Genomic DNA, 26,700 nt, shown 5'->3' on the forward strand with positions numbered 1-26,700 from the left:
ATCACACCAGCGGTAAACCGCACACTCGCACTCGCACTCGCGCAGCAGAAGCCAAGAGCATTTTCCCGCCAAAAAGGATACAATAGCTATGAACCCTTTTCTTTTCCTCAAACATTTCCATTTTTCGGGGGTTTTATTTATTTCCAACAACTCCCAAAATTTATAATTCTAGGGTTCGTTCGTAATCGCGAAATTCAGTTCCTAGTGTAGCAATTCACTGTAAAAATGGCAGATTCTGCCAATCTAAGCTCTCAACCTCACCGCTTAATTTCCGCTGGCACAATTCGTCGAATAAAGCTTGAGAATTTTATGTGTCACAGTAATTTGGAGATCGAATTTGGTGATTATGTCAATTTTATCACCGGTCAAAATGGAAGTAAGTCTGTTTCTCCCTCCAATTCTCAATTTCAGTTGCAGAACTTTTTGCCCTAAAAATTTTGAGTAAATTTTTGATGCTGTAATTTTTTTTTTGGGTGTGTGTTTGTAGGCGGGAAAAGTGCTATTTTGACTGCGTTATGTGTTGCATTTGGGTCTCGAGCTAAGGCTACAAATCGAGCTGCAACTTTAAAAGATTTTATCAAAACTGGTTGCAGGTATACTTTCTCTCTTTTGCTTCTCTTCTCTTATTCAATGGGTGGAAGTTACGACGTGTAGGGTCTGTTTGGTTTGATGGAAAACATTTTCCGCGAGAATATTTTCCGTTGGAAAATGCAAATGGATTTTAGTTTTTCTTTGTTTGGTTTGATAGAATTATGAAGCCGAGAAGGAAAAAATGGAGATGTTGGGAATGAGAGAAGGGAGGAAAATGTTTACAGATAGATGGAAAACTCTTTTCTATATTAGTTTTCCTTTTCAAATCCCTTGGGGAAAATTCTATTCCTCAAAAACAAAAGGAGCCTAAGTTAGTTGTTAATTTTCAGAATTTGACCTATTAAAAATGTTATAATTGCATTATGGGTTTAGTTAAGAATGTAAATATTAGTTGACAGTATGGCATGAAAGATAGTGTATTGTGCTACTAGTTTTCTATTGTAAATATGTCCTATGGTTTAATTGAATTTTGGGTTTACTTAGGGTATGAATATTGGGAGTTGAAGGAGGGTCTTAAGCAAAGACTTAGTCTTGAGCAAAGACTATGCAATGATGCTGAAAGAAAAAGTTTAGAATCTTGGAGTGGGTTTGAAGACTCCATACAATACTATGACATGCAAGAGGTTTAAAATCTAGGCCACTTAAAACTTGACATTTGTCTTTTTTTTTTTTTGTAAAATTCATTTAAAACATAGTGTTTAGAGAGTTTGAGGCATAAAATATAAAATAGGAATGAGTCTACAAAATGAAAGAGTAGTGGAAAGCTGATGTGGCACAGTCTAGAGTTTGGAGTTGAGCCTAAGGGATAAACTCACCCTTAGTTATGAAATTTTTTGCAAAGAAGGTCCGGTGTTATTTGTTGCATCAAAGAGGTGCTCGAGAGGTGGGATTGTTGTTTGTTTACAGAGAATCGACTAGATGGCTGTTAAGGGGTTTGTTGTTTGTTTACAGAGAATCGACTAGATGGCTGTTAAGGGGTTTGACTCTCTCATATTTATGTGAATGTCTATGCTTTACACTCTTTTACCCTTTGTCACTTATCATTTTAGTTTTATGCTCTTTTTTCTTGTTCTTATTGTTCGTCCTCAAGACTATGCTTACTTCTTTGTGTTAAGAGTTTGATACTTGTGATATTTTGCAATCTTCTTATTTCCCTGGTCATCAGTCGGTGTGTATGTGTGTATGTTTCATTTTTTTTTTCTATGCTCATGAATTTAGAATTAGTACTATGTCTTTCATTTTCATACACCCATTTTAGCCATGAACTCTTTCTCTCTCTTTTGGATCATGGCAGCTCTAGTCTTGTTGGATAGCCAAATAATTTTTGTATGTTTTGTATCTAAGTTTCTGCAGTCTTTCTTTTCCGAGTAAGCTCTACATGAATACTGTGATCAAACTCACTTCAAGCTTAAGCTTGATGTTTGCCTTTCTACAGCTATGCTTCTGTGCAGGTGGTACTTAAGAATGAAGGAGATGATGCTTTTAAACAGGAATTTTATGGTGAAAGCATAATTATTGAGCGCAGAATAACTGAAACCTCAAGCTCACTTGTCCTCAAGGATCAGCAAGGTTGGCTCATTTTTCTTTCTAAGTGTTCTAAACGGAAGATTGTATGAGTAAAATTGACATCAAACAATTTTTACAAAAATCAGTTTTATTCAAGCCGGGGTGGGGGAGGCTTACTAGATATTAACAAGTTACACCTGTTATCATCACTTGTGTAGATTGCACTTGGAATGCCACAGCTTCTTGAATTAGGGGTTGTGTGGCTTCTATTTTTGTAAGTAGAAACTACTTTAGAGCCAAGGGATTCTATAGCTCTTGCTTACTCAATCTTTCTGCCATGTCTTTTATGACACACCAACTGCATATATGTTTGTTTGTTTTATCATTCTACTAATTTGCTTGTTGGTTCCTTCTGTCTGAAATGGTAGAGAAAACAATCATTGTGACAATTAATGTAAGTCTGCTAATGGGATTTGCTTTGTCTTGGACAGGTAGAAGGATTTCCAACAAGAAAGAAGAGCTTCGAGAACTTGTTGAGCATTTTAATGTAAGTTTGACTTTATTCATGTCACCTATAAATCGGAAGACATCGATTTCGAAATTTAACATGATGTTGCTTCAATATTTTCAGATTGATGTTGAAAATCCATGTGTAATTATGAGTCAAGACAAAAGCAGAGAATTTCTTCAGTCCGGAAATGCTAAAGACAAGTTTAAGGTAAAATTCTATATCCAAAAATTAATTGTCCGCTTTCAATTTCATACGTTTCTAAGTTGGTCTGGATAATAATACCATTCATTTCTGCCAATTATAATTGTTCACTTCTGCTTCATCCTTTATGTTTCCAAAGTTTGCCTGTATATCCACCCTCTTTGTTGATCATGTACTTGGAATACTACTGCTGTCAAGGATCCTCACTTCTAGTACAATTTTCTAGTTCTTTTTCAAGGCAACTCTTCTTCAGCAAGTTGATGAACTATTACGTGGAATTGAACAAGCCCTGGAGACTGCCAATGAGTTAATTGGAGAATTGGAGAAATCAATTGAGCCTGTTGTCAGGGAACTCAATGAATTGCAAGAGAAGATTAGAAACACGGAGCATGTTGAAGAATTATCAGAGAGAGTAAAAGAGATGAGGTTTAAGCTTGCTTGGTCTTGGGTCTATGATGTAGATAGGGAACTACTGCAGCAACTTAAAGTGGTTGAAAAACGGAAAGCGAGACTTCCAGTCTGTCAAGCAGAAATAGATCAGAGACGTGTAAGCCCTAAAAACCAAGCAGTTTTAAATCACAGCTTCTGATATATGATTCTGCAGCTCTTTTAATTTATTTGGTAAATCTTGCTTGATGATTGATCTTTTTTGTTCTTCATGGTACAACCACCGTCTTCCTCATGTTTCTTTCTTTCTGTTCTTCATTTACCATATGCACTTTCTTCCAACCCAAGCAATCTTTTCTCTTTTTCCTGTTAGGTCAGTGTAGTTGACTGCATATCTACTTGACAATATGCTTTCGATAGTAGTCATTTGGTTTTTGCTGCGATTCCTCCTGTATATCATGAAATTGAAGGATTGGCTTTCATTTGCTCAAGAATTAAAAGGAGTTTTGAATTCTTTTTCCACTTAACTGTTACTTCCTCTCGTCTTTTATTATTGCTACATGTAGGGAGGCACAAAAACTTAGGAAAAGGAGAAAAGGGGAGTATGTTCTTTTATTATTGCTATGTGTAAGGAGGCACAATAAATAAGGAAATGGGGAAAGGAGGAGGGGTGACCACACGGACCCATATGTCTGTACAACTGAATAGAGGGAAATTTCATTTTTGAATAGGGAAAGGGAGAACGACAATATTTTCCATAGAAGGATATGTAGCAATGAATATGCAATTCTTATAGAAGGCAAACATAGCAATAATGATAGGAAGTGTAATTTTTTCTTATTCATAAAACAAGAGAATTAAGAAATTCTTGTATGGACCAGGTCCAGAATTAATGTTTTGTGAACACATGCTTCAATAAATTATTTTTAAAGTAATCATATTGGAGTTACTCTTTTATGTGTTAAAGGAACCATTAAAAAGGACTAAGTACTAAAATAGCGACTTTGACAACAAAAAGATAACCTCCCAGAATAAATGTATTGTGAACACATGCTTCAATAAGTTGTTCTTAAAGTAATCATATTGGAGTTACCCTTTTATGTGTTAAAGGAACCATTAAAAAGGACTGAGTACTAAAATAGTGACTTTGACACAAACAACTGAACAAGAAAACTTATGCAAAAAATGAAAGGTACACAATAAATTTATTTTTGCCCGGACCCGGGTTCATACGAGTTTTTTCGGTATAATCAATTATTAGTCCTTGACTCTTATAACAAAGTTTGTCCACTTTGTTGTTTCCAGAGAGCTGGCAATCATGTTTCTACTATTAATTTGAACATTTAAATGTCATAAAAGTAGTAGTCTATTCTAATTTACTTTTGATTTGAAGTTTCCATTCTGTCACAGAAAGAATAAAAACTTGTATTAATGTATCAGAAATACAACATGTAATTAAAATAGGTCGAATAAAATTAAATTTTTTGAAATCAAACTATTACAATTTTATTACATGGAAATTATACATTTGAGCTGTTTATAATTTCTGAGCCAGCAGATGTTGTGGTCATGTGGTGTGTAATTCCGTTTTATTTAAAATGTGTTCGTACTTCTTTTCCTGCTTAATGTTCGGGTTTGGACCAGGGTTGTTCAGAATTTTTTATGTATTTTATTTATTTGCCACTCTTGTTAGGTAGATACTACATCTACTAAGCGATCAAATAGAAATCTTATTGTCCTATTATCTAATTGTCCATCTGTCTTTTTCATGCGTCCATGATCTTTGGTCACAGTAAATGAATGATTTTTGCCTGTTACCTAGACTTAAATACTTGAGGCAATTATTGCAGGAGAAGATTGAAGGCTTGAGAAATAGTTATGCTGATATGAAAAGTCGTTATGAGCTCATGACACGGGAAACGTCAGAAGCTAATAAATTGATGGATGAGTTGCAGGAAAATCTTGTCATGGTATGTGAATTCTTTCTACTTCTTACATAATGAAGAGAGTATATTTCTCTAAAGACAGTTGTGGGGGTGTTAAGGGAGTTCTTATATTGAGCATAATACTTACTATTGCCTCTTTTTCGCCTCATCAATTAATGGTCTTTGACATTTTGACATGAAAAACAAAGTTAAAGATCATTTTAAATTTTAAACATATAGGTCTGTTATATTGGGGAAAGGACTTTTTGTTTTTCGAGGGAGTACATTTTATATATTTCTGCGTTGGGTTTCAGATTTGTCTTTTGTTTTCAACTAATTGTAGTTCCAGTTGAATATGCTAAAATTTTAGCGAACTGCTTGTATGCTAATTGCTGAATCTTTAGGCAAACAAGTATATGATGGAATTAGAGCAAGAATATCAACGGAGAATGAACGATGTCCAGAAGATGATGAAGCATCTGACGTCCCTTGAGCGGCAGGTTCATGATATTGAGGAGCAAAATTTGCGGAACACTCAGGTTCCTTGTCTATATCTAATATACTACATTGTTGTCTTTATAATGATTTCTTTTCTCTTTGTCACTGTATGCATATTACATGTTTTATTCAAGAAGTTGAAGAGTTTGTCCCATGCTGCAACAATAAATCTTCTGACTTATTGCGTAGTATAGCTTAAAGTTATTTCAATCTTTCTTGGTTCGTCTAAAAACTGATAAAACTGAGGGGTTTCACTGCATAAAAGGTTTCTATCGTTATATGGCCTTGTAGAGAAGAAGTGAAAAGACTCAACACCTTGAGGCAACTTTGCCTTTCTCAACCGGCAGTACAATTAGTTGAAAACTAGCTTACAGCCACATCTAACCTAGCTGATTTCATCATTAGTTTATTTAAGATTCAAGTTTTGCTGAGTTAGGTTGGAACAAGCAAACACCTAAGGATAATGCTCTCAGATGATTATTAGTTTTTTATTTTTATTTTTATTTTGCTGGAATGGACCTATTTTGAAGACAGATGATGCTTAAAAATGGTGATATAACAAATGCTACCTGTTTAATAGGCTAATGAATTTCTTTAAGAGTCGTGAATGAAGATCATAAAAATTGGCTGGACATTTGTGTTGAAAGCATTCACCAATGGGGCATTTACAAGCTGGTTACATATTTATTCTGTGAATTTTTTAGTAATTTGATGTTAGAAAAATGTTATGTATGTGATGAGATATCTAGCTCTGTATGGGTATTCACAAGGATAACCTGCCTTCTCATCTATTCTAGCCTTTTGTTTTATAGACGAATTTCTTACTCTGAAAAGTGTTACTACTCAACTGATTATACATTTTTCAACACTCCTCAATTTTAGCATTACATTATAGTATACTATCTCCGTTTCCTAAAGATCTTCCTTGTTACTGTTACTACAGATACCAATGAGAATTAATTTGTGTGGGGTGTGGGATGGGTAAAGTAGGAGAGAAAGGGGTTAAGATAAATAAACAGATAAAAAGAGGTTAAAGTAGAAGAGAGAAAGAGAGTAAAATTGAATTAATAATGTAATGGTGGACCATATGATAGGGACATGAGAGGGTAAAAAGGGGGAAAAAATTCCAAATAAGGAATAAAGTAAAAGAGGGAAGATTTTTTGGAAACGCACTCAAACGGAAAGAGGGAAGATCTATAGGAAACGGAGGGAGTATATTTTATAGAGTAATTAGAGTAGCGGAATCTAAATGGGCTGTCATGCCATAGTCGGAGAGTGTAAGGCCAAGGCATCGTTGAATTAGATAATCTACCCGAAACTATTAATTAAAAACAATCTTGACTAAAAAGACTTAACATGATTCAGATTATCAGAACTTGAAATGAATACTTCAATAAAAACATAACTAGTTGGTTCAAATTATGGTGGAATCCGCCATCAAGCTTTCCCATAAATCATCTGGTTTTGTACTAACCTGCCAAGACATGAAAAACAAGTAAAGAGCGTCAACTCTAAACAATTATTCTAGCATGTCAAGCTATATATTGTACTTCCTCCTTTTCAAAAAGCTTTCTACACTTCCTATATATGGAAGTTTCACATTACTTGCTACATTTCTTTTTTTCTTTATATGGTAACTTTTCTCCGTTTCAAAAAGCTTGCTACACTTCCTATATATGGAAGTTTCACATTACTTGCTACACTTTTTTTTTTCTTTGTATGGTAACTTTTATGGTGTCATTTTACCAACTGCCCTTACAATAATAAAACCAACCTATTAACAACTAACAACAATTAACTTTAACTTTAAGGTGGTCCGTTTCCCCCTTTTTGTTACTGGATATGCACCTTACTTAATAACAGGGTAAGTGGTCCCCTACCCCATAATCATATATCCATAACCCAACTAATTCAACACTGAGAAAATTTGCATTGGGAACCGTAAAAAAGAAGTGTAGCAAGTCTTTTGAAACGGTGGAAGTATGTCAATTTTTTTATAAACTAGGCTATATAGTGACAATCGTATGATTACAAATTCATTACAATTACTCTTTTCAATATTTTTCCACCAAAACATAATCACATTCTTGTAATGGAGTACAAATTGTCATCGAGGCTGATAGTACCTGTGCATCAGGGAGATATACATGCAATTGGCAAAATACAAATCATATTCAGTAAACCTAGGACTGACCCACCCTACACAATTCTGGAAAAAGAACTTGTTTTTCAGTCACATTTTTCCTAAATATCTACCTTAAACAATAATACTTTCCATCCACAAATAAATGTCTCCTATATTTTGGTTTATTCTCAAATTGGCGTCCATTTACCGCAAATGCAAAATTCACTCTACTCAAACCACTGAACTCATGTGGTGGGGCCCCTCCACGAACTCTCTCTCTCCATATACCATATGAACCTCCTTCCCGCTACTAACTCTCTCCCCTTCAATTTTTATACTATATTATAATTCACCCTTGACTCCCCTACAATTTACTCTTAACGTTGGCTAAAGCACAGCAGTACATCAGCAGGGAATATGCTATGCTGTGATAAGTAATGTGATATGGACTTGTGTTTTGACCTGTAGGTTGAAGAGTCTGAGATGCAGGAGAAACTGAAAGCACTTCAAGATGAAGTAGATGCTGCTTTTGCATTATTGACAAGGTTGGTTTCTGGCTTTTCTGCTTGGTTTCTATGTGATATAATGATATACTCCCTCCGTCTCTCAAAGATTGGGAGGTCTTGATGTAAATTTCACTTGCTAAAAGTGATAACCTTTTTATTGTTTAAAATTCTATTATTCTTTACTATGACACTTTTTATATATTTAAATATGATGTTGACACAACATATGTTTCTTTTACTTTCTTGATAGTATGGTGACGGGCTTTATATGTGTAGCACAGCTCGTAACATAAGTCAATTGCTTTTTCTTGAACTTTGTGAAAATTTCGCATGGACTTTTTGTGTGGAACAAGGGAGTTTTATCTAAGTTACACTTGCTAATTCTGGTTTTGAAAAATGGTTCAGGTTGAAGGAAGACGAGACTGCCTTGTCAGAAAGCATAGGGGAAAAAAGTGATGCAATGAGAAAGATAGTGGATCAAGTAATGTAGCCTTTTTGGATTGATTTAAGAAAGTTTATAGTTTCTACTATTCATTCTGCTCTTTCTTTATTTTGCTGGAAAAAAACATAGGTCCAAATATATGGGTCGTTGCAATGCCACTTTACTAAGTCTGGCAACCCATGTAGCATGACTTACTGTCATTAAAAATCTAGCCAATTGAATTTTGTATTAAGAAGTCAAGAGTAACTTTCAATGTAGGATTTTGGCTTTCTTCTTTTGAACTCAAACTATATGTAAGTCTCAACATTCAACAATGAGCTCAGGTTAGTTTTTATATGTTCAGATTGAGGTTATCCAAGTTTAACTTGCAACAAAAATTGAATTAGAAATTCTCCAAATCCCTTTTTGGATAAGTCCGACGACTCAGCAGCAGTGCGGAATTGACTTTCTCGTCCGTTTCAGATGACTTCCATAAGTGTAGATTAGCATATTAGTACATTTTATAACTGAAATAAACTGTGTCTTGAATTGAACTTTTAAGACCCCAGACCTGAATATCAAGGCTTAATTGTGGAATAAGATGGATAAGGAGAAGGCATTTGATTGCCGAGTTGACCCGTAGATCTTATGAATTCAAATGTCTTTGCATGATAACTGATATGAAGTTTGGCGATAGGAAAAGGCAAATGGCTGTGTGGAGTGCCTTATATTTGTATGTTAAACAACAGCCACCTGTCAAGCCTGAAGCAGCATTTGAAGTATTTAATTATTTTCTAAGTGGGCAATTTTGTTTATACATACAAATTCAAGAAATTTACAACTCTAGGAGTGCTGCCATAGAGAATCTAGAGGGGGGAAGAGGACATACAAGAAACATGGGCAGTGTAATAATGATGTAGCTAATAAGGAATACTATAAGCTAGCAAAGAAGGAAAAAGGAACATTGCAAAATCTTTCTTGAGCTTATGGATACTTGTATCAAAAATTGGCGACAAGAAAAGGGGGAGCTATATATTTACGAATTGGTGAGAGGTAGGGAGACAAAAGAAGTCATAGGTTTTTGATCAAGTGAGATTTCAGAGGTTGGAAATTCCTTTTTATAAAGCCAACATCAAGAAAAGGCCGAATATCTACTTTTTTGAATTGTTAATGGGCAATGAAATAGTTTTGGTGGATGTGATGGAGTAAGGTATCTTTATCAATTAGACCCGTTCAGAAATTTTTGTTAAAGTGAGGGAATTTCGCTGATTAGTATGAAGATGGGCTAGGTGTAATTGAACTTGGGAAATGCAATGATGGAACTAACAAAAAATAAGATTGGAAACAATTTATTGGGATAAGTGTTTCAAGGACAAGAGTTAATCATGTAAGGTAAAGGTGAGATCCACGAAAACATTGGTTCAAAAAAATACCATTTAAAACTATAAGGAAATTCTATTGGGTAGCTGTATGCTATAGTATAGAGTGTTGGCCAATAAGAAAACCTAAGTATAGAAATTAACGGTTATCGAGTTTTAGTTAGATTTTTTTTGCATATTACAAGAAGCAATTTAAAGAATGAAGTGAAAGGAGATAAAGTAAGACTATTTATCAAACTAAAGAATAAGAAACAAGATATTAGCTAGGCATTTCAGAAGACACTTATACACCCTAGGATATGTTCGGAATCCTATCCTCTTTTTGACCAAAAGAGTCCGATAATTTCTCTTTTACTTGATCATTAGTGACTGAGAGGTTAGAAGTATAGATTCGGTCGAAACAAAGAGAATGAGTGTTCATTTGATCTTGATCGTTTAAGAGCAAAAACAGAACTACACGGCCCCACGGGATCTGTACGAAAAGATACATTTACTGGGCTGCATGAGTGGAAAAGGTAGGCCTAATAATGAGGTTATAAGAGAATATTTGGACAATGTAATCTCAAATCGGACATGGATTTGGTGGTGGGTAAGACTTCAAGTAGTTGACTCCTTATAGCAGAGCCTTCGTTCTCTGTTAGGCCATGGGAAAAATGGCGTTTATAAGATATTGATGTGGCCCTTGAATTTTGCAGGATTTCTGCGGAAGTATAACAATTATTTGGTTCAATATGCAAAATGAAATAGTAACTTCTGTTCTTTCTTGCTAGGTTGAAGGTCATGAAAAAAGGCTGCATGATACTAAATCCCATGTCTCTGAGCTTCGGCGAAATCAAACTAACAAGGTTTGGATGATGCCTTTGGCTATGTAGTTTACCTTGTTCTTTGCTATTGATGGGTATCTTCAGGCATATATCTGTTACGTTTCATGAAAATAATAGATGATTTACCAAAGTTTCCTCGGAGTTATAACCTGGCGTTTCTTCGTATCTGAATGCCTAATTGAAGTCTTATCAATGTATATGTTATACTCTGGCTCAGGTCACTGCTTTTGGTGGAGACAAAGTCATTCACCTTCTGCGCATAATAGAGTCTCGTCATCGTGAATTTCAACATCCACCCATTGGTCCAATTGGTGCTCATGTGGTGAGAAAAACATAATAATGCTCCATTTTGTTGACTCCAGTAGTTCTTTACATCTCGTCTCTTCGTAACTTCTTTAGGAAATACTGCAGTCAAATAGACACACACACTGTTTTACAAGTGATAATGTATAAGCAGGATTTCTTCTCCATGAAATTATATTTTAGTATCTATAGAGGTGATCTGGTAGGGACTAGGGAGTGGTAAATACTAAATGTGATGGTCATGATTCTATGAGTGTCGTGTCTCTTTCCATTTAATCAGTCAGCGTCCCGAAACTTTTAAGTTGAGATCAATGTCTCACTAAGAGGTGTACGGCTTGCTATTATACTGCTGCTGTAGAGGTACATTTTGCTAGAGGCCAAGATAATAGAAATGATCTGCAAAGCAATGATTTTGATATCTGCAAGATTTCTTTGTTTTGGGTTGCGGGGATAGGTGATGAGATTCACTGTATTCTCTTACGGTCTTACCTATTCTCAGTGTAGTAATCTTGTTATCATGCTTAAAAATCACATACCATCCGGGACAATCTTCTCCTTGCTCTCCTGCGGAGCTCTGATAAAGTCACCAGTGGCAGGTTGGAAAGGTATTAGATCTGGTTCCTACATCTTCTTCACGACCAATGTGGTGTCTCAACTCTCAAGCTTGTTCTAGCTTTACTATTTTATGCCGCAGATGTTTGAACGATTAAGTGCCTCTAATGGTTGTATTAGTTAAAAAGAGAGTTCGGAACCATCTCCAGGGGGACTATTATCCTCTCACAGTTCATTGAGTTTGCCTGGTCAACTACTCATATAATAATGGTGCTTGCTTCTTGGTGGATTTGCAGACCTTGACTCAAGGCAATGCATGGGCTTGTGCTGTTGAAAATGCTATTGGAAAGGTATTAAATGCTTTCATAGTGACAAACGTCAAAGATTCACATCTACTGAGGACTTGTGCTCGTCAGGCACGTTATGATCACCTTCAGATCATCATATACAATTTTTCAATTCCCAGGTAGCTCTTAATTTTATTTTGATGAGGCAACATCTTCTAATATACTTGGAGCTGATTGAATCTTGTTTGTACAGGTACAACATTCCACATAATCAACTTCCTCAAACAAGTCACCCTACTACCCTTTCTGTTGTACACTCAGACAGTGCTACAGTTATAAATGTGTTGGTGGATAAGGTAACTTGAACTTTCGCCGATAGTCTTCCAAGTCTTGCCGAGACATCTCTCCCTCCCTATCTCTCTTACTTTTGGGGGTGTGAGTGATATATCTGGATCGGTCTGATTGAGTGATAATCATTTGACATATATATAGGCCTCACAATGTGCACAGCATACTATTTAGATTCTTTTTGTAGTGATTTTGGTCAGGAGGCGATATGATAGAAAATTGAAAGTAGTACTGATGTCTGGAGCGGTTCTTCTTCTTTTATCACTGCTCTCTTCTTTTTCTTCCCTTTCTATTTGGGGGTTTGGTCTGAGTTTCTTAAACAAAAAAAAGTCATCTACTGCAGTGCATCCAGTACTCTAATAGGTTTTTCTTCTCTCCAGGGTGGTGCAGAGAGGCAAGTTCTTGTTAAAGATTATGAGACAGGGAAAACTGTTGCTTTTGAGAAAAGGGTTTCCAACTTGAAGGAGGTGTACACTGCTGAAGGCTATAAAATGTAAGACTAGCTATTTTCTTCCTAAAATCTAACCAATATGATAGAAATAAATGTTATATTAGACCACTGGATTTACTGTCACATGGCCTAATTTTTACAATTGGAGCTGTAGAGAAGTTATGTTCTTGGTTGCTGATTCTTACTTGATATATTCTTCTCTTGTTCTGTTTGCATTGGTTTTGATATATTATGAAAACATTGAATATTACTGTAGAGACATAATACTGCGTAGGCGAAATAAAATCACTCCTACAATTACACTTTCAGGTTTTCTCGTGGGTCAGTCCAAACTATTCTCCCTCCAAATAAAAAAGCTAGAACTGGAAGGCTTTGTAGTTCATATGATGATCAAATTAAGGACCTTGAAAGAGATGTGTTGCTCATGCAAGAAGAATCTCAGAAAGCCCGCCATATGAAAAGAGTTGCGGAGCAAGAAGTACATGATCTTCAAGAGCAGTTACAAGACGCCAAGGTAAGTTTTTTTGCCCTAATTGTTTTCTTCATGTATATGCATAGAAGTTTCAGGCTGTTAGCATGCACCAGCTTATTATTGGATCTGTGTTTAGATTCCATGCAATGCTTGAATTAAACAAATTTGTGTTTGATCACTTCTTCCAAAATTTGATGACTGAATGTATTGTTTTTACATGTTGCTTCATTTATTTACAATCATTGTAATTTGTAAGTACTTTTTGGTTAAGGCCTAAGGGTGGGGACGTGGGTGCTTAGTAATAAAAGCACGAGGTGCTGCCTTGGATCCCAGATGGGCAGACACAAGGTATGAGGCTTTTTCTCATGGTAAGTAGTTTCTGTAAAAGAGTCCTCAAATTAAAATGAATCGGTACAGATCAAACCAAAAGAATAAAGAAAGTGACAGGCTGGCAGCTAAAAATCAACTCTGTGGGCCAGAAATTACCTTAAAGCAGACCGTAACAAGAAAGAGAAGAATAAAAGGCTAAACATCAGAGTTCTTAGAGATACTGAAATGCGAAGGCTGGAGAGCATGAGAAGATTGAAAAAATACTCTAGAGGTCAATTCTACAGCATATCAGCAACCATTTCTGGCTTAAAAAGAGAAAAAAGGTAGATAATGGCATGACCGCATGACTCATGAGAGAGGAAACACAAATAGAAATTGGCTGGCGTGAAAAAGCTTCAACAGCCCAGGTGAAAATTAGTCCAGGGAATCAAAAATCATATAACCATGCACAACCAATATTAAATAGACTACCTGACTTGCTATTTAACGTTTTTTCTGGTTAGATTTATTGATTAGGGTTCAAATTGAAGCAATTTTATAGCATTATCTTGAAGGTTGTTAACAGGCAATTAGGAATGCCTAGAGTCCATCAATAGCAATACCACAAGGCAAGTAGTTGGTGAGATTATAAACAACATAGTTCACAGGAGATCTCTGACTAGCATACTGCTGAACATCATAAGCAGAACGCCGGAAGCAGCAATACTTGGGTAAAATTACTGTAGAAGTAAAGTAAGCTAACATAGAGCATAGATCTCCAACCTCTTTAGATGTGAAGGATAAATGCCGGGGGGGGGGGGGAGGCGAGGGTGGCTGCGCTTAGCCGTTTCCGAACTGAGAAACTTTGCCATTGCAAATGGAAAGCACGAGAAACAACCTGGGGAGATTGGGAATATTTCAGACCGTCAAACATGTTGCAAAATTGATTGCATTTTGGAAACACATTTGAGCCCAACCTTACATTTCGAAGAAAATGGGAATTTCTTTAAGAGACCGAAATTACGTACTTATTTCTTACCTTGAAAGAACACATTCGATGAAGCTGTTGCTCTTCTTAGGGAATGGTTTAAAGTATCTTATATCCCTGTATCCCATTCTATTGTAATTTTTCTTCTCTTATTCGTATGTAGTTACCTGCTGAATAGAGTTTATCAGAATTCAGAGTGTAAGCAGTTTGGGGCTTTTAGGATTTACATTAAATTAAATGTCTAGCACTGCTGTTGTATTCATTTCATTGTTTTTGAAGTAGCACGATAGTTGATGTGCCTTTAACTTTTAAAGTTACAAGCTTTGGTGGTTTGGCCTTCGGATATTCTTTATGGACCAAATGTCCGTATAAGTTTGCCTCTTATTGCTTTAATTTTCTCAAAATTAGAAGCCAGCAGCTTCACCATGTGAATAGATTTGGCTTTCTGGATGTTTTACATTTGCAGTCTTTATGTATTTAAGGATGCTATGAATATCTGAGATGTTAACCTCCATATATTTCTAAATGATATAGAAGAGACGTCTATCTACAGAGCGGCAGTTGGCAAAGAAGCAGTTTGCTGTTGATGCTTTGAAGCGTACTTATGCAGCCGAAGCTGGTGGGCTTAATACTTCTTCTGTGGATGAGCTTTGTGAAGATATATCGGTTGGTTAGCTATATCTGATGTTTATGTGATGACTTTGTGAAGATATTAATTAGTTTATGGCATTGTTAATTAGTCTGATTGTCCTCTTTTTGTTTGACTAGAGAGCCCAAGCTGAAATACGAGAAAAGGAAACCATAATTGGCAAACTCAAAGTGCAGATGAACGATGCTAGAGACAAAGTTAAAGAACTCAAAGCATCTTTAGGGAATTTGCATGGTAAGGTGATGATGTAAAGATCATGATCACTTAAGCAGCTCACTAATGTCTTACTATCTGCTTGTTTCTTCTGTCTGACAATTGCAGAATCTGCGAACAAGGACCTCAATGCTTTCAATAAAGTTGAGGATGAATTCGGTGCTATTTGCAAGGAGCTGGACAAACTAGAGATGGTTGGTTTCTTTTTTCTTCCCTCCCTCTTTCATGTGTATCATGTGTTTGTTTGGGGGTGTTTGTCTGTGCATTGGACTATCTTCTCTTTGCCTATCTAAGGATCTCAACACTTTTTTGTATTGCTGCCTTCATTTAGTTATCCCTATCTTTACCACTTCTGTGCTCTAGTTACCCATTAATGTGGGAACTGTATATGGTTAGTTAAGTACTTTCTCGGTTGTTTTATCAAGAGAGGTGTGGGATGCCATTAGGTCTTGTTTTGGTTAAATTGATTTTGATCCGCTTCTTTATATTGTGATCATCAGCTCTGTGCCTTTCAGTATTATGGATCCTGTCAAAGGTGGATCGTGATATTATAGGAACATCCGTGAAACGATTAGTTGTGATTGCGGAGAGAATATAATTTCAAAATATGAAAAGGTTTTTCAGAATTGCAGTTTACTTTTGTCAATGTTTTGGTTGGAGCTAATGTGCAGTTATGTATACTTATGCCCACTGCTATGTCCACTATCTTCTATCCACCTTAGGCCGTAAGCGTTCCTTTCGAATGGAGGGATAAACTTGGACGAAGTGACTACTTTGGGACATCAAACCTTGTATCTGGTCCTGCCAGAATTATTAGAATATTTTGACTTTGAAAAGGTTTTTCAGAATTGCAGTTTACTTTTCTCAAATGTTTTGGTTGGAGCTAATGTGCAATTATGTATACTTATGCCCACTGCTATGTCCACCATCTTCTATCCACCTTAGGCCGTAAGAGTTCCTTTTGAATGGAGGGATAAACTTGGAAAAGTGACTACTTTGGGACATCAAACCTTGTATCTGGTCCCGCCAGAATTATTAGAATTTTTTGCTTTTGAATTGGACATTAAGCCTTCAGGTGTTGTCCATCAAGGAAGCATGTAATAAGATGTGATATATATTTAACTCCATTAAGAGCTTTATCTAATTGATCATCTTTGTTGCTAATCTTGTTTCACACGCTGATTTCGCTCCAAATAGAAGCAGGATACAAAGTTTCTTGGTGTGTTCAGTATATTTGTGCAGGGTTTTGATACAGCCCAAAGAGAAATAAACGCAAGCGAATTGCTTTGCATGTTTTGGTGGTGTTTATGGGGACTAGGTATAGGTGAGAGTTTCAAATATTTGCGTCTGTCATCAAAAAAATCATTGGAGAATGCCATGGGACTCATAATGACTTTCGTTGCAGGGCACTAAAGTAAAAAAAACATTGAATGTGAGGGCTAACTAGAATTATGCATACTTCAAGGTACGAATTGGAAACATTCCTAGTATGGTGGATGGATGAGAAGAGTGGACTGTGGAGTCATAATAGTGCTTGCCACTCTAATTTGTGAATTGGTTTGCATGTCTTGAGAGCAAGTTGTTTGTGTTCTAAGTCATATGGGGTGTAATACAACTTGGCGAACCTAGGATTTGGCTCATGTTTTCTGTTCTAGGTAAAAATCTATCCAACCGAGTCAATATATTTAGAAATCAAGCGTAATTCTAGATCTAGGCTTTGAAACCTAGGATCTGAAACCAAACCACCAATTAGGGTATAGGAATTACTAAAGCATTTCTTTATTGGATCATAATCGATTTGCTGAATTCAGATGGCTCGGGTTTACTAGTCTTTGGTAGAGAGAAAAGACGGGGAACTTCCAAAAAACGCTTAAATTGCAAAAAAAAAAAAAAAAAAAGTTAGAATACCTCTTTTGAACTGCTAGATCATCTTCTACCAAGTTTCAGCTAAAATTCAACTTGAATTTGTTTGAACTGATAGTACATGTTTATAAAAAAACAGTAAGAAATATGAAATTTCTGTTCAAAAAAGGTGCACAAATGTTGATGGAATTACAGCTTAGTTTCTTTTTTTGAAACTTTTGTTAAATTGATGCAATTGAATCCTTCGCAATCGTAAATTAAGGTGCCTTCCTGTACCCCTACTATGTATTTTGTGTTCCAGAGTATTAAGTCGTATACTCTGCATTGCTCGGGAATGTTTAGCAGGTGGACTAGAGTTAAGCAAGGAGAGCTAGGATGTGGATTGGTGCATTTTTGTTATCTGTTGCTTAACTGAGTCTGATTACTTGCGTCTAGCATGACCTCAAGTTTGAGGCCTTTGTAGGTCTCAAGGACGAAATCCTTTGCTAAGGGGGTTGGATGAATGACCTGAATTTTACTGTGTTTAAGTAAATATTAACTATGATTAATAGTTTAATTGCATATACTATATTTTTCGATAAAATCTACATGTATATTGCCATACCATCTTCTGGATTTTGCAGATGTTAACCAACGTTTATGTATCCTTCACCTCTCAAATACTCCGGAAGTGCACATATCAGATGAATGGGGCTTTGTTTTTTGTTGTATTACCTCATTCTTGTTGTTATAGGTTTTGTAGAACATTTGGTGGTTTGGTGCTATACTTAAAGGGTATGCGTCCTTGTACTAGAATAAGTTTTTTATTTATATCTGGATTCTGGAAAGCCAATTTTTATGAAAAGTTCAAAGCATTTGTTTGAATTGCATGTGGAACCTAGGACAAGTTAATCTATTTTATTGTGTTACCTGATGTGCCCGAAAGTTAATCTATTTTATTGTGTTACCTGATGTGCCCGATCTGTTAGAATATTGAGAAGCATAAGGGATTGGGTTAATTTTTCAGGATTGGAAGCAACGGGTGAAAATTGCAAGTGTGCTTTAAAATATTTCCACGTGGCGAAAAATCTGGAATTTTTTTTTTTCACCCTGTGGTAGCTAGCCTAGAAGTGATAGAATGTTCCTGAAGTTTACTGCTCTGGGGATTCGTTAGGGATCAGGATTCTTTTGGCTACTATTAACTCTTTCTCTTGGGCATTTCTTGTACTGTCTTCTAAGTTCTACTATGAAGTATGTTTTTGGAAGACATGTTCCAACCTGTTTAGTGCGTTAATTTGTGGACACTTGCTCCCAAATGTTGCGGATGTTACATTTGAGATGCTATTAGAAACTTTTTCTTATATTAAAAGAAAAAACAAATATTTGTAGTTTTAGAAGTTGAGTGATCACCAGTCATACGTACATTCTTTGAGTCTATAACTCTCAGTCAGCCCTTATTTGTTCCGTTTCTCCTTTTTTAGTTGATTCATTCATTCATGAATTTGTTGTTTATATGTTGCTGATCCTAATTATGTTTCTTAATGTCTCAGGGAAAAACGCATTATGAAAACCTTCTGAAGGAGAATTTTTTACCTGCTATCAAAGAAGCAGAAGCAAAATATCAGCAGCTTGAACAAAAACGCAAGGTATATTCTTTCTGTGTCGAACTGAATCTTGCATCAACTTATTGCTTATTGTAGTCATATATGTTAGTGTGTGTGAGCTCTGTCACTCTATAATTATGCAATCTGACTTGCAGCTATGACTTGATTTCCAGAAATAGTGAAAATCTAAATTTTAATTGTTATCAAAGGGTGTTGAGCACTGCCATAAAAAAGAATAAAGAAACAAATAAGGTTTTGAGGACTATGTACAGTGTTAATAAAGTCACGGGAGTTTGACCAGTAAGTTGTCTGGAGAGTACTACTTGGTCAATCTTTTACTAAATTTGAAACTTTTATATAAATGTAGACCAGTCAAATAAAGAAAGAAACATTTCAAAATGAAGCCAGTTTGTTGGAGCTTTATCTTGGTGAAACACTAATGATGCCCACAAATTAAAACCAGATAATGTAGCTTATAACCATAAATAAGCTCCAAATGCATGAGTTTTAGTTCCCCTTAGATCACTAGATACCTAATCAATCAGAGATCTTTTTATTATTGAGATTTAACCAGGTATGCAAATCCACAAGTCATTAGGGTTCCACAATGGCTTTCTTGAAGTTATTGATTGGTGAGCATCAATAGCCACAAGTCCACTACATTTGTGAAGATAGGTAGGTCAGTTGGTGTATGTGACAAAGTATGTGAATTATATCCAGAGAGGCTTGTGGTTTGTGAGTCTATCTGTGTCTGTACATATACAAGATACTCACTTCAGTGGATGTTCCTTTCACTTGTTTCAACTTTTGCGGTCATTGAGGATTCTCACCTGTCACCTCAGTGAACGTTCCTTTTACTTGTTTTACCTTTTGTGTTCATTGAGTTTTTGTTCTCAAAGGAAAAAATAAATTCTTGTATATATATATTTTTTGAACTGTAAGTGGGTAAAAGTTTGTGAAATTTGACCCCATACTATTCATTTAGGAACGTCAAATCCTGACAGAGTATTAAAACTAAACATTCTGGGAATCACATACATAATGTATAAAACCAAATAGCTTGTGGGTCAGGGTTTTAAGGGATTCAAATCCTGATTCTACCTGCTCAGTGATAAGGGCAGTGCTCTGGTGTCAACTGGCTGGACCTTGGGATTAAAGCCTTAGGGTATGAAGCTGAGTGCTGTTCCAAACTGTCTGGCCAATTGGGTTGGCTCAGGTTGAGCTATTTTCATCTGTGTTAAATGACATATCTAGGCTTCTATATTCTAGTGATGAACTCAACAAACGGAAAAATCACCCTATAACCCACCCGCCGGTGTCCCTCCCCCCCTTTCTTCTGGCCCACTACTCCCTCAAATCCAAAATACTGAAATGCAGGATAGTTTTGAGAAAGCATCCTACATATGTCCTGAAAATGAAATTGAAGCTATGGAAGGCTGGAAGGATAGCACTCCGGATCAGCTCAGTGCTCAGCTGACCCGGATGATTCAAAAACTCGAGCGTGCAAGGGATAAGTAAGGATGCTTGTTTTCTTTTCTATGAATGTTTTCTCAACTGATTCACAAATAACAAGGTGCAATCTTTACAGATATACGGAATCCATTGATGACCTCCGAATGTTATATGAGAAGAAGCAGCGTAAAATTCTGAAGAAGCAAAAGACTTATGAAAGTTTTCGAGAGCAGTTACAGGTAATCCGTATATCTGGTCTCTGCAAGTGCATAGAGGTGCCATGCAATCTGTTTCTTTTGGGAGTTTGATAAGAATTCATGCTTTGCATACATTTTCTGCTAAAAACCAAGGTTTACGAGGTTCGGTTAATGAGAAATGAACTAGTTTGTAGGCCCGGGCTATGTCCCTAATACTTACGGTTATCATTATTAATAATTTACTTTAAAAATGATATCACCAAATATTATTTGGTTTAGTGATTAACATATAAACTTGAAGGCCATGGGTCAAATCCTATACAATGCATTTACTAGTATTTTTGTTGTTGTTTATGGATCATGTTTAGTAAAACAACCTAAGGTAAAGCGCCACGTGACGCCGTTCCTTGGTTAAGAATACCTTTTAATATATTAGTATAGATGCAACTGTGCATGTGCAGCAGTGCAGATTAGTAAGACTCCATAGAGCCTCAAAGCCATACATATTCTCGCCCCCCCCCCCCCCTCTCTGTATCTCGCTCACTTCATAATGGACTAAACAGCACTTCACAGTCGTAGTTAGACCTGTAGAGGCTAAAATCTCTGTACTTAGGCGGAGGTGAGAGGGTGGCTTTATTGGATATCCGCAAACTACATCTACGACACTTTTCATGGCACCATGATATTAGTTGCTTTAGCTTCCATGAAGTTTGCATATTACTGTAGTTGAGTTACATGAGACTTGACGGCGGCCAATGATTTATGTTGGTTGTGCAAGGAGCCAAGGACATAGATGTGCCATCTGATTTCTGATTTCTTTTTTCATACTATGCTTGCATCTCTGGTAATAAAGTAGTGGTTCAGTCAATGAAGGGGATGTCCACAGCCAAGACAATTCACCTGAATGTGCTGTACAGTAGGCTGGGCAGCTTCGTGGTTGGCATCCAAGCAAATCCTAACAGGCCGGGCCGACATTACTGTTAATGCCATTATGCTACAAGTTGTGTTAGCTATCCATCAAGTTACTTATGTTACTGCAGTAAAGTTACCCAAAAGTTCTGCATATTCAATCGCGAGATGTGACTCAGTTGTAGTCGGCAGCTACCATATCCCTAATTTAGGATTCTCAAGTTCGAATATGACCACAAAACAGTTGGATCTTCTTTGATCCATTGTATTTACCTCAAAGAACGTGGAGGAATGGGGAGTAGAGTTCTGTGAATGGTGAATGCCGACTAGTGGCGGCCATAGATGACGGAGAACGTGCTCGTGGTAAGCGAAGTATGAGGCTTAGAGTAGTCACGGCCGGATTTTGTACTCTAGGTCGCTTAGAATGGCTATGGGAATTTCCTTTGTCATTTAAAATGGTTCCGGAGGATTTTGCTTTCGTTCTCCACTCACACCAAGCATAAAAAATGTGTTACCCTTTCTTGATTCCCTCTTTCCCATGGCTCTTTACTTCTCCCAAAAGAACCACAAGACCTTTAAATGTCTTTGATCTATGATGTAGAAAAATACTCATGACTAGTGGCAATACAAATGGCCTAATCTTAGTTGTAAAAACCGCTCCCAAGGCGTGCCTAGGCGTGTATCATCCCAAGAGTGAGGGCGAGGCGGCCTACAGCTGGCTTTAAGGGCTATCTGCCTTGATACGCCTCCGACAAGGCACAAGGTGATCGGTTTTGGTAGAGGGGCAGGAAGAGGGGGTAAAGTAGATATGAGTTTAAAAGTTGGGAAACCCAAAATTTCTTAAAATTTCAACTTACCTTTGCTTTGATTTATTAATTTCAATCAAAAGCCCTTTGTTAATTGCATGATATTTCATCAAATTGAACCCTAATTAAAACCTAATTTTAGGGGAAAACCCCTAATTCATAAATCGAAACCCCCGTTGCCTCGCTGGAAGTGACAGAGGACGCCGCCGAGCAACCCTGGTAGCGGCCGGCGTTTTATCTCCAGTGAAAATTCAGGTGAGTAATTCTTTCTCTCTTCGACCTTCTCTTCTTCTGTTTCTCTCTTCGAACTCTCCTCTTTCCTTCGATTTATTCCGGCGAGCTTCCTTCGTTTTCTTCTGTTTTTCGATCTCTCTCTTTCTTCCTTCGAGGCTTTATGGCTTTTGCCTTTCTCCAACCTTTTTCTTTTCTTTTTGTTTTTTCCTTTATGTTTGAGGTGGTCATGTGATTTTTAAATTTTTTCTTCTTTTTTCTTTTTTTCGCCTTATCCTCTCCCTTTGTTCTGTTCTGCCTTTTTATTTTTATTTTTTGAATCACTGCTTTTGTTCTTCTTCCTATGGCTAAGGTTTTCTTTGTTGAACAAGTACCTGAATTTCATTGATATACTACACATAGGCAATCATAAAATTTTCATAAAATTTACAGTTGCGAATCTAAAGTATAAACAATAGCTTTTAGTATCTTAAATTACAATAGCTTATATATTTTTTTAATTGTTATGTTTTGTGTATGAAATACAGTATCTTCTATGATTGATTATTAAGGATTTTGGCACCAAAGGTGCGTCTCACCTACAAGAGTAGGTACGCCTTCGCCTTGCACTTTGCGCTGAGTGTGCCTTGGGCCGCCTAATATACAGTTGCCTCTTGCATTCAGAGCTATAGGGGCCTGAGTTTCTTATGATGATAACTAATAAGGACGATAATTTTTCTTCAGGGTCTGACCTCTTTATAGCTTTTGCACGCTTCTTCGGAGCTCCTCTTCAATTCTTTATGCTTGCTTTAGATTCACCCATTTAGAACAATGGAGGTAACAAGATGATTAAAGAACCAAGGTGTTGTTGCTAGGTCATGGTTTTTCTGGGCAATGTCATCCCAAGTCTTCTTGGCTTCTTTAGCGTGTCTTCCTGTGCAAAATACAGTCCACCAGCAATACATCTTCTCAAAGGAATAGTTGGTCTCATGCTTGTTAACTCTTATGTGATTTTAAACTTTGATACTATCACTTCTGTTTTGCAGGATGCCCAAAGAGCTATAACATCACGAAGAAAAAAGTTTGAGAGGAATGCTAGTCTTATGAAGCGTCAGTTGACATGGAAGTGAGGATTCTGCGATCTGTTTGCTCATTTACATGATGCTCATTTGGATTTTTTTGCTATGTTTGTCAATTATTTTAATGTGCTTCGACTATTTGTTTACCCTTTTATCTTTAACCTTGTACTAGATTTAATGGAAATTTGGGAAGGAAAGGGATTAGTGGTCATATAGACGTGAATTATAACGACAAGACTCTCTCCATCGAGGTGATTGTATACTCATTACCAGCTTCTGTTTTGTATTTATTTGTTTTTCCCTTACCACAGCAGTATTCACATTCTTTCTTGCCTGACTAAATTATAGGTTAAGATGCCACAAGATGCATCTACTGCTGCCGTTCGGGATACTAGAGGACTTTCAGGTTCATCATTTTTACTTGTTTCTGTATCAACAATGAGGCGGTGACTTTTACTACGGCTGTGTGTGAATGTCGATGGTTGCTTTCAAAATGAGCAAACCTAACCTCAGGGGTGTTTCCAAGGAATGCCCTCCCATGCCTAAGCTAGCTAGAATGTTGTTTTCAGAAAATAACTAGGTTTACGATTTCAGTGCTTGCTTCTCTCTTAATGATGATCCGGAGGGTCTGTATAGGATTGGAACCTAGTGCATTTCCTTAGTCAACACCCAAGATAACCCTAATGCGATTCAAGTTGCACCCGTTGTATCGGAATACATGATTCTGGTAATACATGTATAATGAACATTCTAGGCTGTAGGTCACAGCCAGTCCATCAGGCTTATGACTAGAGGCAGGCGGGTGGCGACTATGTGTCACAGGCCTATTGATGTTCCCAAGACACTACTGATTGAAGCTTTGACATGGATTGTGGTGCTATTCTTCTTCACAGGCTATTTCTGTATCAAATTTCCTAATTATATACTATTCCCAAATCCCAATTATATAAGCAATTGAATCTGGTATTTTTTTCTCATATTTCTGACTTTAGAACTACTAAGGTTCTGCATGTCGAAATGGTTTCAGTGTTATAGAGAGAGACGATTAGAAAAGGGGGGTGGGGGGGGGGGGTTTGTGACCTAAAGATCCTTGTCAAGTTTCTCTATAATCTTCTACTCCTATTTATGCTATTAACAAGTATGCGCTCAAACAGGCGGGGAACGTTCTTTCTCAACATTGTGCTTCGCGTTAGCTCTGCATGAGATGACAGAAGCCCCTTTCCGTGCAATGGATGAATTTGATGTGTTTATGGTAGGTGGAGTTCCTTTTGGCGGGGTACCTAGAAGCTTGTGGAGTTTATGTTGTCACTTTGGTGCTTGTAACGGCTTGAATTTTCATGCATTTTTGACCTGTCTATTCAGGATGCCGTCAGCCGAAAAATTAGCTTGGATACCTTGGTTGATTTTGCTTTATCACACGGATCACAATGGATATTTATAACCCCGCATGATATCAGGTATCCTGTTCTCGTATTGATGTTCTCTTCGTTTTTGTGCTGCCTTCATGTGATATAATACATGCCATGGAAATTTACAACTAAGCAATTTGATATTTTGTCGGAGTTGAGAGCTGGAGATACAGGTGATCTGTCCAGTAATATATATAAGGGAGGGACAATTTCTTTTTAACAATATTACCTAGTTTTATATGTGCTGCATCTGAGGATGTCCAAAGTATATATATATTTATAGGGGTTCTGCAGAGTATCCGTAAACAGTAATAACTGTGTAAAGGAACTTTTATTAGCAAGAAAAGTACACAAAATCAGATGACAATGCCAAATGGTAATAACTTTGTAAATGGACTTTTATTTTGCAATTTTTTCACCAAAATGTTCCCAAATTTTCACGTCATTCACAATATACCATCAAACTTTTGAAAATCCACAAGTACCCCTACTTTTACACAAATAACACAACGTTCCTTTTTGATTAAGAGAAGGTTTATCGCCGTTAGTCATTAACTTCTAATTACCTGACTCCATACCCTTCCCATCACCATAACAACCGTAACACAAAGGTGCAGGGAGAGAAGAGAGATAAGAAAGATAGAGAGAATGAAAGAGAGGGAGAGAGCCCCCACCACCACTCACACAAAACCTAACTCCTTTTCCATTTCTTTTTCCTTCTTCATCTTCAACCTCTTGATTTGCCTGCAAATTTTCTCTCCTCCACTTCCCAAAAAAAAATGGGTTGAAATGGTGCAAAAACAGTTTAAGAAATTCTCCCGCCAAGTCATCTAACTATACTACTCAAAGATGACCGTCCATTTCCACACCAACAAGAAAGTTCTAGAAGAAGTAGACATCATCCCATCACTGCTTTCGCAACAAGATCGCCGGCTTCTCCACTCACCTCATGAAGCGAATACGAAAGGGCCCAATTTGTGGAATCTCACTCAAGTTGCAAGAGGGGGAGAGAGAAGCATGGCTTTCGTTCCTGAATTTTCCGGTATTGAAACTGATCACATTGAGGTTGATAAATAAACATTAGATATATGGCTGATTTGCCTGGATTTAAATAAAATGACTCCCGCTGTTAATGTTCCTAATATTCGAATATGTCACTTATCACAATATACGAGTTACTAATCCTAAAGATTGAAGATAATAAGGCATCATCATTGAATCTGTTTATTGTGGATGGGTAATTGGGTTTGAATTGTTAGTTTGTCTTTTAAAATTCGAATTTGACTATTTAAATTGATTGTTACTCAATGTTGTTGAATATCCATTTTAAGGTACCTCTGTTAATGGTGGGAGAAATAAAATTGTGTAAATAATGTATTATTTTCTTATATATAGAATCTTTTGATTTTCATTGCAGTATGGTAAAACAAAACGAGAGAGTTAGAAAACAACAGATGGCAGCTCCTCGTTCTTAATCTCAGCTACCATGCACACTGCAGATTTGTACATTATATAACTCCTAATTTAGCTTATCCAAGTGTTTCCTCTCGATCATTTTGTATTGTGTTCAGGCCTTTATTCTCAAATCTATCATTGTAAGTAGAATGATTTGAGATTCATCTAGGATCCTTTTTTACCTTGCTATCCTAATTCTTCACTCCTGGGAACACCCAACATGGTTTTGATTACCAAACTTCTGTAAATATTTCTGATTTATTCATCATTTTTTTGTGTGACAAAACTTGA

General features: G+C 36.6%; 1 protein-coding gene across 2 annotated transcripts; it reads left to right on the forward strand.

Moving 5' to 3' along the window:
• LOC104906625 (structural maintenance of chromosomes protein 6B) lies at positions 1-26,700 on the forward strand. Of its 2 annotated transcripts, XM_010695404.4 has the most exons (28): positions 1-376; positions 488-593; positions 2,027-2,160; positions 2,589-2,644; positions 2,729-2,815; positions 3,036-3,356; positions 5,047-5,166; positions 5,526-5,660; positions 8,213-8,289; positions 8,656-8,731; positions 10,821-10,895; positions 11,092-11,196; positions 12,026-12,195; positions 12,270-12,372; positions 12,745-12,857; positions 13,125-13,329; positions 15,119-15,250; positions 15,353-15,467; positions 15,555-15,640; positions 18,839-18,934; positions 20,270-20,406; positions 20,481-20,583; positions 23,513-23,592; positions 23,718-23,796; positions 23,894-23,951; positions 24,700-24,797; positions 24,908-25,002; positions 26,372-26,700. In XM_010695404.4, exons 1-28 carry the CDS (start codon positions 226-228, stop codon positions 26,427-26,429), a joined length of 3,171 nt encoding a protein of 1,056 aa, XP_010693706.1. In that variant the 5' UTR covers positions 1-225; the 3' UTR covers positions 26,430-26,700. The 2 variants fall into 2 exon arrangements, with proteins under 2 accessions (XP_010693706.1, XP_048497024.1); XM_048641067.2 differs by lacking the exon at positions 3,036-3,356 and having other exon boundaries at positions 2-376.

The sequence above is a fragment of the Beta vulgaris genome, chromosome 3 (genome assembly GCF_026745355.1).
Source record: "Beta vulgaris subsp. vulgaris cultivar EL10 chromosome 3, EL10.2, whole genome shotgun sequence".
Classification (NCBI taxonomy): Eukaryota; Viridiplantae; Streptophyta; class Magnoliopsida; order Caryophyllales; family Amaranthaceae; genus Beta; species Beta vulgaris.

Excerpts from the sequence above, each read along its gene's own strand:
- LOC104906625 (XM_010695404.4), top strand. The coding sequence starts at position 226 with ATGGCAGATTCTGCCAATCTAAGCTCTCAACCTCACCGCTTAATTTCC. Across the intron at positions 3,357-5,046 it reads CAGAAATAGATCAGAGACGT|GAGAAGATTGAAGGCTTGAG; the intron begins GTAAGCCCTAAA and ends CAATTATTGCAG. Across the intron at positions 25,003-26,371 it reads ATAACCCCGCATGATATCAG|TATGGTAAAACAAAACGAGA; the intron begins GTATCCTGTTCT and ends TTTTCATTGCAG.